The sequence below is a fragment of the Xiphias gladius genome, chromosome 7 (genome assembly GCF_016859285.1).
Source record: "Xiphias gladius isolate SHS-SW01 ecotype Sanya breed wild chromosome 7, ASM1685928v1, whole genome shotgun sequence".
In the NCBI taxonomy this organism is placed as follows: domain Eukaryota; kingdom Metazoa; phylum Chordata; class Actinopteri; order Istiophoriformes; family Xiphiidae; genus Xiphias; species Xiphias gladius.
The window spans coordinates 25,720,089-25,739,340 of record NC_053406.1 but is presented as its reverse complement, the minus strand read 5'-3'; the positions used below and the strand labels follow the sequence as shown (position 1 = coordinate 25,739,340).

Genomic DNA, 19,252 nt, shown 5'->3' with positions numbered 1-19,252 from the left:
AAGGCCAAAAAGTAAAGTCTTTCAGATATTTTTTGTGATCATATTCAGTGTGGGTACTTGCGGGTGGCATGGTGTCAATTTTTATATTCCTATTTTGAGACTGAGAGTCAGACCCCGCTAAAGGCTGCAGATTCACTTCGTCAGTTAGTTCATTGGAGCGGATGCAAAATGAATAATAGTTGAACTGAATAATGCACATTTAAAACGTAATGTGAAATAATGAGATCATCACTTCATTGCCCAATTTTGAGACAAAGTAATGTAGACGGGACCTGTGTCAATATCTAGAATGAAGATCTTGTATTTTTCACTTAATTTTGTACTTATGTGATGTATTCAAAAACAAATTGATTTTGCTCAATATGTCTATTTTTTCACACACCGAACAGCAAAATTTTATTTGACAAACAAGGGCCGTTAAAATGTTCACCAGATGAGTCCCAGGTTACACCAGTGTATGTTAAATGAAATTCGGGCCTAATTTAGCTGCAATTATTTAAACGGTCTTCCAATCACTATTTGGTCTGCGAGTGCACCTGCGAGTCAAACTCGGGGCTGATTTTACTCTCACATATTCACATTCGGTAATTTCCGTGAGCAGCGTACAAGAACGCTATTCGTCATGATGTCATTCTCGGAGAAACCCGCCCCCTTTCTCTTTGGAGAAGACAGTCAGCCATTTTAGGTTCACCAGTCGTCATTTCACATCGCTACAGTAGGACGGAGAACGTCAGGACTCAATTTCATCATATTTCTATTACAACTGTAGTGGAGAATTGCCTACTATGAACTGAAACTCTTCCTAAAATCAAAAACAAGTAGATCCTAGTGAAGTGACGCATAAGCCAGTAGATTCCAGTGTCGAGTTGTAATTTTTTGCACCTCAATGTAGCTAGAGGAAATGGCTGTGGAAAGCATGACTGTCCATCTAAACTCCCCAACTACCAACCACGAACACAACAGTCTCCTGACTGACGAAAGGTCGAGTAATTCTACAATCATATTTATATGAAATTATTTATTTGTCCTGTGCTTTTACACAAAAAGCCCAGGGTTTCTTTTTCTTTTTTTTCTGTCAGAGGGATTAAATTCGCCTTTTCTGGAAAACGAGTACAGAGGTAAAGAACGCCATGTTGACACGACAACGCCAACTGGGAGGCCAAATAGCACCTGGGATAACGTTATTCCCTGTATTTTATTACGTTTTCACAATCAACGGTCAATCGACTCAAGCCAACTTGTCTGAAGGAAAAAAGACGAGATCGACATAGCTGATCAATTATACTTTAAGCGCCATACTAGCCAATTCAGCGACTATAAAGCATCGGTTAATTACTTGCCCACTTTTAAGAACCGTTAACTCACTAATTAACGTTAATTCAATTGTGTGTGTGTGTGGTGACAACTACTGTAATGCCGCAGGTGAAGCAAATCCAAACGATTGTCTTTTGCTAACGTTGGGCCTATTTTCAGGTTAATTTAGCAACATTAGCTCGTTAGCTAATGTTACCAACGAATGCAGTTGGCAAGAGAGGGAGGCCAAGCTAATGGCTAATGTTTTTTGTTAATGGTAATTTGCTATTCATTGGCGTTTCCACTCGTTGCATTGTTGAATTGAATACAGCGTATTCAATTCACAACTAAAATCGTCAGATCAGTATGGGCAATGAAATAATCTCATAATCCGTTCAAATCTATTCCTTCTTTTGCCGTAAACGTACTGCCAATGCGAAGCACCTTGTCGCTCAATAAAGTCTACGCACTTTAAAATTGTACTCGATTCGTCGTCTACCGGATTACGACTAGTTAGAAAATTTATTTTAGCTCCCGAACACCCTTAGATTATTGGGTTTCCTTCTAACATAACAACTTTTAAATATAGATTTTTTTTATTGGTATCGACTAATCAGTTTTGTAGTCTGTTCGTTTACAGAAATTAGCGTTTTAAACGCGTTTGTGCTGCTTGTTGGTCATGTATACTTGTCTAACATATCACTTTTATTCACAGTCGTGCCCACACTGACTCGTCCCAAACATCCACAAAAGTCCCCAAAATGTGTTAAACGTCTGCAAAGCATCCCAGAAGTGTTTCAAGTCAAACACAAAGTTCCCTTTTTCCACAGTCCCCAGTTGGCAAATTTGCTATATGTGACCCAGCTGGCCCTACTTCCAAGTCCCACAAACCCCCGTAGTGACCCTAAGGGCTAGGGAAATCTTTTTTTTAATGGTTTTGAGTGCAAAATGTGAAGAAAACCTGTCACAGTAAGTATTCCCCATTTTAATCATGGCCCTTTGTTTATTGAATTAAGTAAGTTATGGACTCATCCACTGCGCTAATAATGCATGGTAAATCCTTTGATTCAGTCGTCATTAATAGAAGAGAATAATCGTGTGTTCTGTCGAACTTTAAGAACTTCTCACAGTTGTCTCTAGTGTGTCGTGTTCAGAGATTTCACAGTTTGGTATAGTGTTAATGGTTATAAATGGAAGCATGTTTAGGATAGTTTACATGGACAACAGATGCTGCACAGGCCTGGACTTTACTGCACTTACTTGTCAGCAGTAAATTGATACTTGTGTAGGGTCTAGCCAATAACTCATTAAGTAAATAACAGTTTTTCCTCTCTGCAGGTCTGTTAAGCCTAATTTTTTGTTTGTAGACATAAACTTTATCAACTCTTAAGTTTACACTGACCTGACCTGTTAATTTCTTGGCTGAGCATAGAGAAGTCTGGATGGATTTAGTCTGCATTTTAAGTTTTTCTCCAAACTGGCACATTGTTGGCAGCAGCTGATGTGTGTGTATAGTATCTTGACAGGCCAGAGAGGTCATCAGCTTCTGCCCATAGTGAATCCCAGCCACTCCCTATTCACAGCAACCTGCTTCCATAATACAGCCAAATCCCAGTGCTATGATAGACACTGCGTCAGGAGAGTTTTCCTTGTGCCTGTCTCTGACAGGTTTTGATTAACAGGCCAACTTCGTATCACATGCCAATAGTGAGATAGAGGAGGGACTTGGCTGTTGAGATGATACTTCTGAGTTCGTGGTGTTTGGATTCAAGGCTGATAGCCTGTGCAGAACAAAGGAACTGTTATAGTTTAGCAAAGTATTCGAGGCGGGGAGATAAAAAGTTGACAGTTAACAGTTTCTGTGTTAAATTATTTTGCAGAAAAAACGCACTGGAGTTGTTGGTGTCTGATACTGGGCATTTGTATTGTGCATAAACTGTATATATTCATATTAGGAGCTACTTTGCATTGAATGACAGAGGAAATATGCTAAAAGTAACTGAGAAACTGTTGTTAGATTGAAAATAGCATGGTTTGGATTTCATTCTGGTTTTTGTTCCACAGCAAAATAAAATGAGCCCCAATATGTAGACAAATTTTGTTGTTTGTTCTGGATTGTGCTCTTTAACAAATAGCAGATAACAGGATTTTGTACATGGAGCAACTTCAGGCTTTACACCAGGGGCTTGTTTAAAAAAAAAAAAAAAAAAAAAAACAGGTTAACTAAATTATCTACATAACTTTGCGGCGCAAAACCAAGAACTCCGTCAGATCTTGAGAGACTGATTAAATAAGATTTTTTTTGTGCTTAACTCACCAAAGTTATCTAGATAACTTTCTTGCAGCAGGTCCCTGATAGTTTTCAGTCTACGTGGTGGTTTTAGATGAAGGGGGGGGGGGGGGGGTCAACAGCATTCAAAAGGACTTGAATATGATGATTTTACCAACTCTGTATTTTCTGTCAGAAAATGCAAAGTTGTGAAGTTGTGTACCTGGCATCAATTTTCATTTTTGTGTTTCCTGTGTTGAAATAAGCTCATGAATATCATTCCCTGGTAGCTTTGTTTCTGAATTGATTGGGGCACTGTTTGTTGCTCTGCTTCTGAGCAGCAGTTCGTTCCTCTGTTGCTGAGGGGAGCAACTTAGGCTGATTATTGTGCTCTTCCCAGAGGAAGCTGTTGTGCTGAGGATGAGGTGCAGCGCAGTTTACACATACAATGCCGCTGATATTTTGCCTCAAAGCAGGTCGACTGTACCAACTACCTGCGTTGTCTCAGTTCACTGTGTGCTCTATGTAGGACAAAACCTGTCTTTGAGTAATCAAATATGGTAAAGCAGTTTTAATGTCAGTGAATCCTGTTCACAGCACCCTGGCCTCAGGCCTCACTCTCAGCCTGCTGCACGCAGTGCTTGTCGGCCTACTTTGGGTGATGGCATTTGTGGGAGAGCCAGAACCTAGTCACTCAAATAGGGAGCGATTAATACGTTGTCTCTCTTTTTACTAGAGTTTGACCCCTGTTCTAGCCTGCCATAAATCATACCACTTCCTTGCAAGTGACAAAACAATGACCAGTTTGAAAATGGCAAGAATATGTACACTCAATAGTTGGTTGTGGTCTAGTTCTTGGATAAAACTGACTACTTCTCACCTTCTCCTTCCCACCTTTTGGTGGAATGGTGGCTAGAAGGGAAGGAAAACACAGTACAGGCTAATAATAACGCTCGTCATTTTCTCAGTTTTATTGTAAAAAACCTTCAGGGCTTTTGGAACTTGGATTAATGGCAGCTTTAAACATTTTATGTGTTACCTTTTTCTAGTATAACTAGAAAATGTTTAATTGCTTCTAAGCTTTTTAAAAACCTCATTCTCCCTTTCACCTGTCCTCACTCTATTATGCCTGCTCTAAGATTATCAATAGGATGGGAAGAAATAACAGTTTTGACATTATGTCAAAGACGTCAATGTATTGTGTTTCCAGAGATATCTACTGAAGTTAGCATGCCAATCAGCTGGACCCGGCCTGTCCTGTCTCATAATACTACTTTGTACCTCAAGAGGCGATAGTGAGTCACTGTAGCGTCCAGTCTGCCCTCAATCCAACATGAGAGGGTGGAGAAATAGTAACTGAGAGTAGGCTATAAACCTGTGTTGCAGCCATCATCTCTCTGCAACATTCCTCTACTCTTTCCTCAAGCTAAGCTATTGATGCCGCTGCTCTTCCTCATGTTCCGCGACCCCCTGTGGCTCGTCCTTCACTCCTGCCACCGCGACATCTTCCCTTTCTCTCTGACTGGGCAGACTGGGTGTGAAATTGTCGTCTTCAGTGTAACGATAACCGAAGAAAACAACCTACCGGTTACACAATCAGATTGCAAGGTAAACCGGTGTGGAAAACATTCTTCCACAGTCCATGCAGCTTTGGCAACATGTCAACAACTGCCCTATGCTGAGGTTAGATTTATTTAAGGTCACGTTAGCACAAAATGAAGGTGAGGGTTGAAACTTTGTTGTGGGTGTCAAGGGAGCCCAGTCCTGGAACATGCAGGCAGCGCACTCTCATGTGCGCCCAGATGACAGGCACAGAGAGAGGGCTGTTAAAGACTTTATTTTTTTTGATGGTCCAGCTGGACCGTCAGTACATCAGGATTTGTCCTGGTTAGCCTGATGGGCAGTTCAATTATGGGGAAGGGAAGGAACCAAAGGGTGTGTTTTCTTTTTTCTTAGGATAGGGGCGAACACCCCAACTTGCTGGTAATATGCTGCTCCCTATTTGTTTGGAGTATGAATTCAACAGTTGGCCAGTTCTTACACATTGCCCTTTTAAATACAAAGATACGTTTTTAAAGTTTACATTGAAAATTTTTTTGTATGCATTGAATGCACATGAAGCAGTTCCATTTTTGTAATAGTAAGACAATATATCCCACTCAATATATGCAGAAAGTGTTTTTTAGTCATGCTTCACATTTTAGTGCAGGCTTCAACAGAGTTATATAATGAGCGGTCAGTTTTAGGTGATTCCTTGGTTCACTGTAGTGGTATCTGTGCAAAGTATTTTGACTTGTAGTTTAAACAGGCAAACATCTGTTACAAATACAGGTACTGTGCAAATACACCTGGCAGAATCACAGGCACACACAAAAACACAATCTTGTATTTTATGCCCACCGGACAAGAATTACCATTCATACAACACAGTTGTTGAAATTACACCAGAATTCGACCTTCCAACAGTGTGTCCGGTGTTCTCAATACACAGCCCTGCAGTGTTGTTAGTATCAGAAAGGCCCAGGACAGAAAGCAATAGGTGTTATAAGGATAAAATTCAAAGAATTCCAATTGGGTCCAGGCCACAAATTTTTATTAACCACAAATCACCATGAATCTACTTTTTAATTTTTTTTTCTATTAAAGTTATAAGCTATTGCTTCACATCATTTTTCTAACTGTTATAGTATTGCCAACTTGAATGATGTGTTGCAGCTTGAAATATTTCTCTATTTCTCTTTTAAATGCTGAGATATTTCTTGATTCATTTGTACATTTGTAAACCCTTGTTTCACTCTCAAAAAAACAAAACTTATCATAGTAATGCAGGGTAAATTATTCACCCTTAATCAATAGACTTAATCTTTGATTTTACATTTTTGTGAACTTTACCAAGCCTCTGAACTACTTGTCCGTCTGATTCATCTGCAAAAACTGAAAGGACCACTAAATGTTGATTTTATTTTTTCTAATGTTTTTTTTTTTCTTTTAATCACTTGATTATGCATTTACCATTTTTAGATTTATGTCCAAAAATTTCAGAGGTGTCTGGTAGAGTGAGTCACACTCCCATAAGAAGATGAGATATATAACATCCCTCCATGTGTATTCTTTCCATATACAGGCCAGAGGATGGAGAGCTGGAGGAAGGCGAGCTCGAAGATGATGGGGGAGAACTGGAGGAGCAGGAAATGCTTGGAGGTGCGTCTGCAGCAGGAGGAGGTGGAGATATGGGTGATGAAGCAGGCGGAGGAGGTGAGGCAGGAGGGGAAGGGGCTGGGGAGAGGCCTCGGCGAAGTAGGGAGCGCCATGCCAGCAGCGATTCTGACGATGAGAGATCCCACCGTCGCAAGAGGAAGAGGAAGAAAGATAGGGAGCGAGAAAGGGAGAAGAGGAGGTCCAAGAAGAAACGCAAATCCAAACACAAAGTGAGAATGTTAAACTACAGAACTGAAAATGACCCATCCAGTTTTTTGGACCCTTCTGTCTTTATCTATGAGATATGATCCTGTGTTTGTCTCTTACATCTCTGTTTCTTCTTCTCTGTATATCTCTGCATTTCGCTGTCTCTCTTCTAGCGTCATGCATCCTCTGATGATGACCACACGGACTTCAGTGATGACTCTGACTACAGTCCCAGTGAGAAGAGGAAGTATAGAGAGTACAGTCCCCAGTACCCCCCTTCTGTAAGTCTGAAGAGCAAGCATGGTCCGCACTTAAAATCTGAATAGTTTTATCTGAATAAAGTCTTTGTAAAGTATTTCAGTACTGCTACAGTAATGCTTTTTTGTTGGAAAGTAAAATCACCTAATACGTTCAACCATCTCTAGTCTCATGGAGGCTACGGCGGCCCAAAGAAGGGCGGCTACATGAAGATGGACAAGCAGAGCTATGGAGGGTATGATGACTATGAGGATGACAACTATGAGGGGGAGGAAGACGAGGACATGGTGGATGAAGACTATGACGACTTCACCAAGGAGCTCAACCAGTACCGCAAGGCCAAGGAGGGAGGAGGTGGCCGTGGTGGACGAGGTGGGTCCATGGCAGTTTGGTTAAAGCTGTTGAAAATTAGTCTTGTTGTGCCACATTTTATGCTGCTTGCTAAATACTTGCCCAGCTGAGATTTGATCCAGTTCTCACTAAGACTAAACACGGTGAATAAAGCACCTAAACTGGGATACACCAGATGCAAAATGACATCTAAGGCCAGATGTTATGGAAAGGTCCTCTTTCTTTTTTTAAGCTACATTTATAAAAACGTGAATTTATTTGTTTAGGTCTAATATTAAACTTTGAATGTGTTTAATATAAAAAAAATAAATAAACCTAAGAGTTTTCAGTGACATTTAGGAAAGTAAACTGGCTTTTCAAATAATGTCCCACTCTATGACAAAAGCTCAGTAGTATTTTCATCACTATGCGCTTGCTTTTGTTCTTGTGACATATTTTCATTTACGCAGTTGTAGTCAGACAATGGAGCTTATTTGCCAAAACTTTCGTATCAGTCCAAATTCCAATGGTAAGTTACTGACAGTCTCTCATGCCTCCGTAGCTGGTTTCATTTCTCTCATTGTCTCTGTATCTCTGTAGGGGGCAAAGGTCGTATGAAAAACCAGAGAGGCCGTGGAGGAATGAGGGGAGGCAGGAGGGGTAGAGGAGGAGGCAGAGGAAGAGGAGGACGAGGTGGCGGAGGAAAGATGGGAGGAGACGACGATGGAGATGGCTATGGAGACGACTTGGAGGTGAAGTTTAGAACTCAGAATGAAGCCCATTGTGTATTTGCACTGGTCAAAATCCAGGGAACAAGTTTTATTTGCTGTGTTATGTGTATTTACTCAGTTGTTCAAATATATTTCACATGGAAGCATTCAGGTAAACAAATGCCAACACTTGCTGTTCCACACTGACAAATCAAGCCTGTTGGTGGTCTTCATAGGAAAAGTGATTATTTTCCTGTTAATTGAATAATACTCCAGATAAACCTGTCTCATTTCCCCAAAAAAACAAACAAACTAACAATACAAATTATTCCTCTAGAAAAATTATTGATATAAATAGCTTTTCCCCCTTTATACACCACACCCTCTAACACCCAGTTACACTCTGGCTACAATTTCTCAGAACCTTTGTTCTTGCTTAACAGATATTTGGAATTCAGGAAATAAACTGCTTTATGTCTTGTTCCAAGCTGATGCCGAAGTTATATGTTGTGAAGAGTCAAGCAAGTTACAGTCATTAAGTGACACACATTAAATCTGTCCTTACAGTATGGAGATGATGACTATGACAACATGGGGGATGACGACTACGATGACTACTCAAAAGAACTCAATCAGTACAAGAAGTCCAAAGACAGAGGCAGAGGTGAGTTCAGACCTCAGGTAGTTTTCCAGGTTTCTGTGTCTGTGGTTTTTCATCTATGTTTCACCTATGAAATGGCTACTCCTCTTTTAGAGGTAGCATCGGTTGTGATGGTGATGAACAAATTGTGGACAATGCTGATCTAGTGTCTTCCTTGCACAACTACGTCCGACAGTGCTGACTATCTGTATTGCCCAAAAATTCACTCATTCTCACTCTGTCTTTAATTTCTGCACCAGGAGGTAAAGGAGGCCGCGGGCGAGGAAGAGGTAAAGGAGGGCGGGGCATGATCAGAGGAGGGAAGGGTCGAAACAGAGGGAGAGGAAGAGGCGACATGGGGAATGATGATGACAACAACGGGGACATGGACAACGGGGTAATGTTTTTGTAGTTGTTATGAGATCACCATGAAGTGACCTGATACTGAATCAGAAACAAATCATACAATGCAAAGCAGCTTAATACAAATATGTATATGTTGGTTTGTGTTTGTGTATTTTAGGATGGAGGTGGGCTTGATGGTCCAGGAGTAGGGAGGAGGAATCAGAATGAAAAACACCAGGATAAGAAAGGAAAGGCCATCTGCAAGTACTACATTGAGGGGAGATGCACCTGGGTAAGGCAGCATAAATGTTTGCTATTTTGGCTTGAAATGTGTTTGTTGACTGAGTCACAGTTTGTATTCAATAATTTAGGATTTGGTTTAGGTTTTGTGATTTGAAAATGAAAAGCTCTTTGTTTAACAAACTACAAGCTTGTTTACAAGCTCCAAGATAGCTGGCTACTTGTTTCTTTATTAGATTATATTTTTCATGCTCTCTATACACTTCAGCATTTCAGTTGCTTTTCTAATGTGCCCATGTTTAACAGAAAGTTACAGTAAACTTGAGGTAGTTTTGTTGCAAAAGTTTGGACAATTTTTCATAATTTTAAATGTTTTGATACCTGAAATTTGATACAGATTCCCCAAAAACGCTGGATTTTGAAATTGTTCGCAACCACGTTTTAGACAGCTACAAGGCCAAAAGGCCTCAGGAACCAGCATGGTCTAATATAGTTAAACTCAAAAGATTCTCTTAGAAAATTTGGGGAATTTGGCATCAGTAAACTGTCGCAAGATAGAAATATCATGGAAATGAGTGTAGACTGACAAACACCCTTGGAACACCATACTTCATTTAATAACAGGCAATAAAACACAAAACACAGAGGAAAATATTTGACATAGTGTTTTTTTTATTCCTAGTCTATAAATAATCTCTAGGCTGGTCTTTCAGATTTGTCTGTCATGAGCACTCAGACACACAGATCTCGTTATGGCCTTTTTTGACCACCAGGGGGACCACTGCAACTTCAGCCATGACATTGAGCTGCCTAAGAAGAAAGAGCTGTGCAAGTTCTACATAACTGGATTTTGTGCCCGAGCTGACCACTGTCCCTACATGCATGATATCCTTCACTACTGACCACACTATTATGCAGGGGAATTCTGGGTAAATTGATGAGTGCTTGTTTGTCCAATCAAATGAAGATTGTTTCTCTCTGAATAGAGGTAATTAAACAGTAAATCTGAGTTTTTTTTTTTTTTAACCAGTATTAAGTTACATTAATCAAATTCCACTTCATTGAAAATATGATAGGTTTGCATGAGTCTTTTTGAGTGTTTCTCCTTGACTCCTATGCTACGTGAATTCCCCTGTAAGCTGTTCCACACCACAGGTAACTGTGTCAATGGTGACGAGTGTATGTTCTCACACGAAGCCCTCAATGACGACACTCAGGAGCTGCTCAACAAGGTAGAGTCCTGGGGCGTCTGGTGGCCTAAAACCAATCCAGGGTTTGATTCCTATTGTTGCATATCATATCCCTCTCTCTCTCTGCCCTTTTTTCCTGTCTCTCTAGACTCTCAACTGTCAAATAAAGGCAAAAATGCAAATCAAGACTAAAAAACAAAGCCCAAAAAAGATAGGATCCTCTGACTCTGTAGCCGATTCACTCAGCCATTTTCTGTGAACTCTGTAGATATTTAAAAGATCAACAGTTTTATGTATTCATGTTATTTAAAGGTCTAAAGTACAATGAAATACACCTTTTGATGTTATACAATTTGAAAACTGAAGTTCTTTGTCTTATTTCACAATAAGAAATCTTGTGTGTTTTCATAAATACCTTTAGAAAACATTTCAGATACATTTATGGCTGGATTTTTTGGTGACTGTTTTCTAGATGCTGGCAGAGGATGCAGAGGCTGGAGCTGAGGATGAGAAGGAAGTGGAGGAACTTAAGAAGCAGGGGATCAACCCTCTCCCCAAACCTCCTCCTGGAGTTGGCCTACTCCCCACTCCTCCTCGGCCTGTTCCTGTAGACGCCAACACAGGGGCTGGGGATTTTTGTCCACCTGTGCCTGTTGACTTTGGAGGTCTTCCTGGACCTAACCAGGGGCCTGTTGCCAGCAAAGGACCGCCGGGACCAGGGCCTGTTCCTGGACCTAATCAGTGTGCTGGCCCCCCTGTCCATGGCCCTGATGGAAGTCCATTCCAAGGCGGGCCCCCAAATCCGAGTGGCCCTCCTCCCCACATGGGCCCCCCACCTCCTTGTTCTGGAGGGGGAGGCGGCATGGGGAAGAAAATCCCCTCATTGTTCGAGATTAAAGTTCAGCCGACAGGACAGCTGGCTCAAAAACTGGCTGTCAGGTAAGAGATCAGAAGAAAAACATTAAGAATAAAAGAGAATCCTTTAATATTCACATTTGTAGAAAAAGTAGCTGGTGATCTTATCTAGAGTGAGATCAAATGAGATCTAAGTTCTTGTATGCAGATTATTAAAGGAATACTCAACAGAGACACTATCCTTGAAGTATTGAACACTTCCACCTGTAGGCTTGAAAGGTAGCTCTCAACATGTTTTGGTTGCTCCTTCACTAAGATTGGCCGCTACTCAGCATGGATTCCCAGCAGATAAAAGGTGGCTCTCAAGCCCACAGGTGATGAGTGTTTATTAGTGGAAAGATAGATTTTCAAGGGCATTTTCGTCTTAATGTAACCAACAACTAAATAAAAAATAAAAGTTCAAATTCATAGCACTACTAAAATAATTCTTTGAAGTGTATACAAGCGTAAAAAACAAAACAAAACGCAGGATCCTGCAGCTCCAACACCCCCAACACCATTGAACTGAACTGAAGCCCTCTCACACACACAAGTTGAACTGCACCAGCTACTTTCTTTCTCTGGAACTGATTTATGCAGTATTTTTGGACTATCCCATATTCTGTATCCTGTATATTTCCTAAATTATTATATTTATTATCATCCCCACATTGCACACAGTGCCAGTCCCCTATTGTATTTAGACCTTACTTTGTATATAGACTTTCAGTGACGTCTCGACTATCGTATACGTTTCGCTGTGGAGAACGATATTTTGCTCCCATTTATGTCTAGTGTTTGCTATGGAAGTAACCATAAATAACTTGAACTTGAACATTGAACACAAAGCAGAATTTGTAATTTTTGTAATGTGATGCAGTGTGATAGAACTAACCCTTAAGACAACAATGTTAAAATTTCGTTATTATAGACCCCAACTAGATGGATACAGTTAAGGCTAAAGACCCCCATTTGATTTGCCCTAAAGACACTCCACATATTTGGAGATATAGTAAGGGAGACTAAGACCCAATCAGACCTAGTAATTATTCACTCTGTGAATATTGAACAAATGTAACTATTGCTGATTCCTACTCTTCCTCTTGTATCAGGAGCCAGACTCCCAGTGGCAACCAGGGTCAGGCTGCCGCGCCTGGGCCCCAAGGGGCACCTGGTGCCACCCCTACCCGCTTCCCTGCCCCTCCAGGCATGATGTCCCCTGACATGCAGAATATGGGCCCCAACCTTGGGATGAACCAGGGGCCCCCCAACATGGTCCCCGGCGGACCGCCCATGATGGGAGGATTTGCATCTGGTGACTGCCCCCCACATGGAGGTCCTATGCCTCCAGCTCCTACTCAGGGTGGAGGCAACTTCTTCAATAACTTCTTCAATCAGCAGGAGGGTATGAAGATGGAGGGAGTGGTACAAGAAGGTGAGAGTCAGTTTCACTAATCAAACTGAAAAACTAACTACCAAGTTAGCTTTGGAATAATTATTTTGAATGGTACACAATATTTTTCAGGTGATAGCTAAGTTACTGTTTTTGTAATAATAAGTACACTCGCTGTTCCCTCTTAGGTGACAACTATCAGGGTTTTGCTGGCATGGACGAGAGAGGCGGAGCAGGGAAATTTGGTAATCAGTCAGGTGGTCAAGATGGCTCTGCTAATGGAGCATCAGCCAGTCAGGGAGGGATTTCTGTTCCTGACTTCCTCCCTCCAGCGCAACGTGTCCTGTTCATGAGGATCCAACAGAAGCAGCAGGAGGAAGAGGAAAGAGCTCGCAGGATGGCCGAGGGGGGATCAGAGAAGAGTAGAGACACTGAAGGTAGAGGAAAAGCATCTGTACCTCTTTGTGTATTGTATTGGTATTGGTCATTCCTTTGTAATAGTGAGTTGTAGTCCTCCTTTGCGTTATGTTTTTGTCTTTTGTTTTAAAATGTCCCTTTTTCGTATAAATTGTATCTTCTCGTTAATGACTAAAACATTATATTTAGTCTTAAGGAAAGTTGTACAAAAATGGAAAAATAGCGCAGACTTAAGAATCATGTCTTCACATTAACTTGTAGATTTCATATCACATGTTGTGATTATTGTTAGCATTTGTTAACCTAATAGTCTAGTTGACAGTAATCATGCATAGATGTGACTGTCAATAAAATAAGATACATGATTGACTTGCTCTTTTTAAAGGGGCCCCCGGAAAAGTAAATGTTTCACTACTATTACTATGTCTATTAGACGTTTGCATGACATTGATACCTTTCAAAAGTTTCACACACTCTACCGATCACTTTCCCACCTTACCACAGTCAACAGAAACCTCAAGTATGATGCCTTTAAAGATTCCTTCAGGGTTAATCAAATGTCTATTGTAAAGTGTAGTTTTTCGCTTTGTTTTTTGTTTTGTTTCTAACAAACTATGAACTGTTTTAACACCCAAACATGTCGTCGGTCCTTTCCTAGGTGATTCAGGGAACTGGTACTCCAGTGAGGATGAGGATGGCGGTGGTAGTGTGACCTCAATCTTGAAGACGCTCCGTCAGCAGACCCAGGCTCCTCAAAAATCTGATGGCCCCCCAAGCGACCCTCGCTTGCAGAAGGCCTCCCCGGCCAACCCTCCAGCTCGCCCCGCAGACCCCCGCTTGGCTCGAGACCCACGCCTGGCACGTGCTGTAGAGTCGGCCCAAATGTCCGACCCCACCCACTCCATGCCCACTCCATCTTCCTCTGGACCCCCTGCAGACCCCAGGTTAGCCCGACTAGCTGCTGCTGCTTCAGTTGGAGCCACCTCCCACTCGCCTCCTGCTACTAAAGCGGAACCTCCTCTGGTCTACAAGCCCCCTCCACTTACGACCCCAACGGTGGATGAAGAGGAGACGGAACGGGTTCTGCGGGACAAGCCAGTACCAATTCCTCTGGACCCGCTCATGGGCATGGCTCTGAGAGACCCACGCTCGCAGCTGCAGCAGTTCAGCCACATCAAGAAGGATATTGTCCTCCACATGCCGGCCTTTGCCAAAACCATCACCTGGTCACCTGAAGATCTACTTCCACTCCCTATCCCCAAGCAGGACCTCCTTCCACTCCCACCAGGCATCCCTCCTGTGTCCTCTCTAGACCCACGTCTGTCCCGTGCTCAACAGCAGCCCCACACATCGCTCCCTCTCTCACAGCCTCCTCCCGTACAGTCTCCTCCCTCCTTGGACCCGCCGGCTCCCTCCTCCTCCACCTCCTCCCTCCCAGACTTTGAGCTGCTGTCTCGTATTTTGAAAACTGTCAACTCCAGCCCGTCCCAGACCCCCTCCCCTCCTCTCTTACCCACCCCTGCTGCCCCTATGTCATTGCTGGGTCCACCTCCCGCCGTGCCTCCTGTACCTGCAGAAAAGCCTGCTGACCCCCGTGTTGCCCGTAAAGGCCCAACAGACCCCCGTCTCCAGCCACAGAAGTCAGCACTGAAGCAGCCATCAGAACCCGCACCTCCTCCTGTCACCTCTGTATCTCCAGCAACAACATCTAGCCCCCCCCTACCATTGCTCCCTACGACCCCAGGCTGCTCTCCTCAGGTGGGGCAGGGCGCGGTGTGGGGGCTGGGGCACCAGGGGGAGCCAGTGTCCTTAGCAGCATTAGTCTATATGACCCTCGGACTAACAAACCAGGCAGCCCTGGTACCAGCAGTGGCTCTAACAACTCCCCCAACTCAGTCAGCACAGAGTCCAAACCTAGTGAACCCACGACAGGTAAACCCAAGTCCAAGGAGCCCCTGTTTGTTCGGAAGTCTGCGTTGGACCAGCCAGAGCCAGAGAAAAGTGGAGAACAAGGGACCGATCGATACAACAGCTATAACAGGCCCCGGCCCAAGCCTGCACCCTCGCCTAACTCCACTGCACAGGGAGGCCCCATTGCAGCTGGGGCAGCTGCAGCTGGAGGTCAAGGTGCTCCTGGAGCTGCTGCAGACCAGGGGCCTGCAGGCGTCCACAACCTACCAGTGTCCTCTTTATTTGGTGTGGTGAAGCAGGCGACCAAGCCTGGTGGGACAAGTAGCCCCTTTGGAGGAAACAGCCCTGCGCAGCCTGACCAGGCAGCCACAGAGCAGGACAACGCCTCACTGAAGGACGTTTTCAAAGGCTTTGACCCCACAGCCTCGCCCTTCTGCCAGTGACCCCCTGACCCTGGAACCATGAAGGCCATCACATGGTTGGACGTTGGTTTGTTTTAACATTTTTGGACACTGAGCAGATTAGTGAAAATGACAGAGAAAAGCGCACTGAGGCAATTGCCTGTAAGACTGGTTAAGAAAAACTTTGTTCACAAACTGATGTTACACAACATGTTTCATGCTCACACAGACACACTTTACCGCAGTGTTGCAAATTCAGATTCTATAAAAGACTCTCGGGTTGTGGGAAGGGTTTAAAATTAAATCTCTAAATCTCTATTTTAAACAAAGTTATTGATGTATAAATAAATGTATTCTCTTCATCTCAGTGCTTAATGACAAATAATTAGACAGCAGCAAAAACACATTTATATTCACATCTTTTTTCATTATTCGTTGCATTTCAGTTCCTCAGCTACATTTTTTGTAAATGTTCTCAACTATAAACTATTTCATGTGCTTGTCTATATTTTTGGGCAGTGAAAGTTGGCAGTGCTTTTGGTGAGCAGATAGCTTACATTTTTCTTCGCAGATTTTCACAACAGATCATTGCTTATTTGTGGTTTTTTGTAGTTAAAACCGGCAGTGTGACAACTCCTTTAGCGCTGTTGCCCATCTGAAACATATTGTCCTCTATGTCACTGCCTTTGTATCCGCTGTCCTCTTTATTCCTTTTAGAAACTGCTGAGTTTTGTCATACAAAAGCATATATTTTGTCATAGTGGCTCACCACGTCACAGTAGCTGCAGAAACACTTGCAAATATCTCAACTTAAATCTATATTCTGCTTGATTTGTTTTTTTTAGTATTTATTTTTCTACTTCTTTGCACTGTCAGTTTGTGTCCTCTGAGGGTTCTATTAATATTTTCAATGTCTGTAGCTCCTCCAGCTGTTCACATACGGTTTCATTTCAGGTATTTAGCTCTTACCCAAAACAGGTAAATTTGCAGTTACAGGAAGTGATTTATGACCTTTCAGTACTGCCTCTCTATACCACTACACCACTATTGCCCCCCCCCATCCCCATTTATTTAAGATTTCCCTTTGTTGCTAAAGAAAGAAAAACTTTCAAGTGAACATTTTGTCTTATCAGTCTGTGAAAATGGAGAGCATCCAGTTCATAAATAATAGCTTCTCTAGCTTTAAGGTGAAAAAATCATATTGCCCAAAGGTTCAACCTGTAATTGGACAACCTTGGGCGGCCAACATTTATTTATTTATTTTTCACCTTGATCAGAATAGGAAACTTTGATTTACTGATTCAAATTTCATCTAGATTTTAGCTTTTAGTTATTTAGTTTTATGAACTGTTCTGTTAGGAATGGAAAGAAATCCTACAGAAATCCTGCATGACTGCAGATTTCTAAGGATGGAAAAAATTGTGTTCTCAAAGCATCAATTTACAAGCTTTTGGTTCTAGTGGTTGGTGACAGTGTGACAATCATAAACTAGACTTGGACCTAAAATTTAATTAATGCATGAATCTTGCATTGATCTGTGCAGGTGCTCCTTCTACTTGTCAGTCTGCATAAAGAGAACATGACCTGTGTTTTTAAAAAACAAACAAAAAACATTCAACACAAGCTGAACATGTTCCTCTCTCTCTCTGGCTTGCGGTAGAAGTAGTGCACACTTCATGGTGGAAATGTTCATAGTTAGGATGAGCGTTCAAATCTCATCTCCAAATCCTCCCTGACTAGTTTCTTCCTTGCTCCATAAACAGCTGAAGTCAGATGTGGCTGCAGCATCGGAGTCAGGGTGAGGATAACTATTTGTTCCCATTAAGCCGGAGATTTCATTACCCGGCTTGTTTGAAAATCTTTAAATGTGGGGTCACTGTGGTGGAGCTTATAGAAGTTTTTGACTTCCAGAAGGTTAAGATTGTACAACAGCTGTCAGGATTGCCGTTGACTGTCTTGTGTATAAATGTTGATCATTTTAATTTATTTTTTATACTTGGGTAAATATACTTCCTCACTTGTCATTTTTGAACTGAATCATTTTATATGTCAGGATTCTGAAAGTACCACTCACCTCAGTGGGATGCAGGCAGCCTGTGTGAAGAGGAGAAAGGCATATTTTTTTATTTGGTTTTGTGTAAAGACTCAAACTAACAAAATATTCACTATTGGCTCCCTCCTTCCAGGCCATCAAAAAGGAGTGTTATGAGGCTGAGTTTCAGCTATAGCAAATGTGAAAGTTATTGTTCATTTGTTCCTTTATGGCTTTGTTTTTTTGTAAATTTGTTTAATCTTTTTTTTTTCTTGCTCTGTAAATTTGACCAGTATCCGGTCTTTGGAGGAGTGGAGTTTTCTAACTGTACACTGTAGATGAGGTTGTCAAAGTATTTAAATAAAGTTGATACATGATCAACCAGTTATAAACCTGTTTTCAGGATTTATTTTTATTTTTATTTTTTTTACCTCTGTTGATTCTTTTGACCAGTTTATATCTACCGTGGTTGTGAAGCCAAAAGGAATAAACATTGCCTTTCCTTTGCCGTCAACCTCAAGCTTAACATTGCATTTTTGCCATTTTCTTTTCTGGTGTGAAGTGAGTATTGCAACCTCAAATTGATGATATTGTGACTATAAGCTTAGGCCTGTTATTTTTAAAGTCTCTGGACAGTAGGGACAGCTAAAGATATTATGCTTGCCATGTCTGTCATCATGGTAGGCTAAAATAAAATCCCTTTTGTTTGATTTTGTTTCCTTGTCATATAAACTGTGCAGTTTGAATGGGATTTTGTAGTGTTAATTTTTAATGTTTTCTGAAGACACATCTTGCAGAGAAACCCCAAATGCTTATTTTAAGCTACATAGAGAACCAGATGGGTGTGGTTTCATAAATCAGGACTGTTCAGGCGGGTTGAGAAAGTGGTCACTGAATTGAACTTTCTTTTCTGTGACTATTTAAATTCTCTTTCATTGTCTTCTCGTCCTCCCTCCCTGCTTCTCCAGTTAAATCATAAATTATTTAAAAATGCCTTTTGACCCGGAATCCTAAATCCCTTCACTTTTCACAAGCAAGGCATGTTGCTGTCAGCTTTTCTGACATTGTTCCTTGCTATCTTTAGGACTCCAGTGACTGAAGTTCTGAGGCTCTTGGCTCGGCCTCTGTGGCGTTGGATCAGCACCGCAGCACCGCGCAGCCTGTTTCCTTGTTAGCGACGATCTCCCAGTGAGTCACTTCCTGCTCCCCTCCCATCCTGCAACAATGGCTCCAGGAAGACATACTATTCATCCAGTACCTCAAAGGTTTCCTATCAAACAAACACACACACACTGAGCTGCCAGATTATTGGTTACACCTACCTAGCTGAATGTTGTACCTCTTTTGACCTTCAGGGCCACTGTTATTTATCATTTGACAAATATTGGATGCATTGTGCATGACTATGGTACAAGAAAAAGATTGTGTTTCTGCGGATTGGAAAACTGCTCAGTATCCAGTGAACAGCCCTTTCCAAATCAAAGATGCAAAGATACTCAGTGACGTTGAAATTTGGAGACAGTG

At 41.9% G+C, this 19,252-nt stretch overlaps 1 protein-coding gene across 1 annotated transcript; it reads left to right on the top strand.

The window, feature by feature from the left end:
• Window positions 1-649: 649 nt before the first annotated feature.
• zc3h4 (zinc finger CCCH-type containing 4) lies at window positions 650-18,242 on the top strand. Its single transcript, XM_040130400.1, is given in 15 exon segments — window positions 650-981; window positions 6,687-6,990; window positions 7,141-7,248; window positions 7,393-7,597; window positions 8,156-8,307; window positions 8,833-8,929; window positions 9,166-9,302; window positions 9,429-9,542; window positions 10,264-10,375; window positions 10,613-10,722; window positions 11,153-11,619; window positions 12,687-13,009; window positions 13,156-13,404; window positions 14,043-15,097; window positions 15,100-18,242. Coding segments are annotated over 15 exon segments (4,152 nt in total). The 5' UTR covers window positions 650-901; the 3' UTR covers window positions 15,739-18,242.
• The last annotated feature ends 1,010 nt before the right edge of the window (window positions 18,243-19,252 follow it).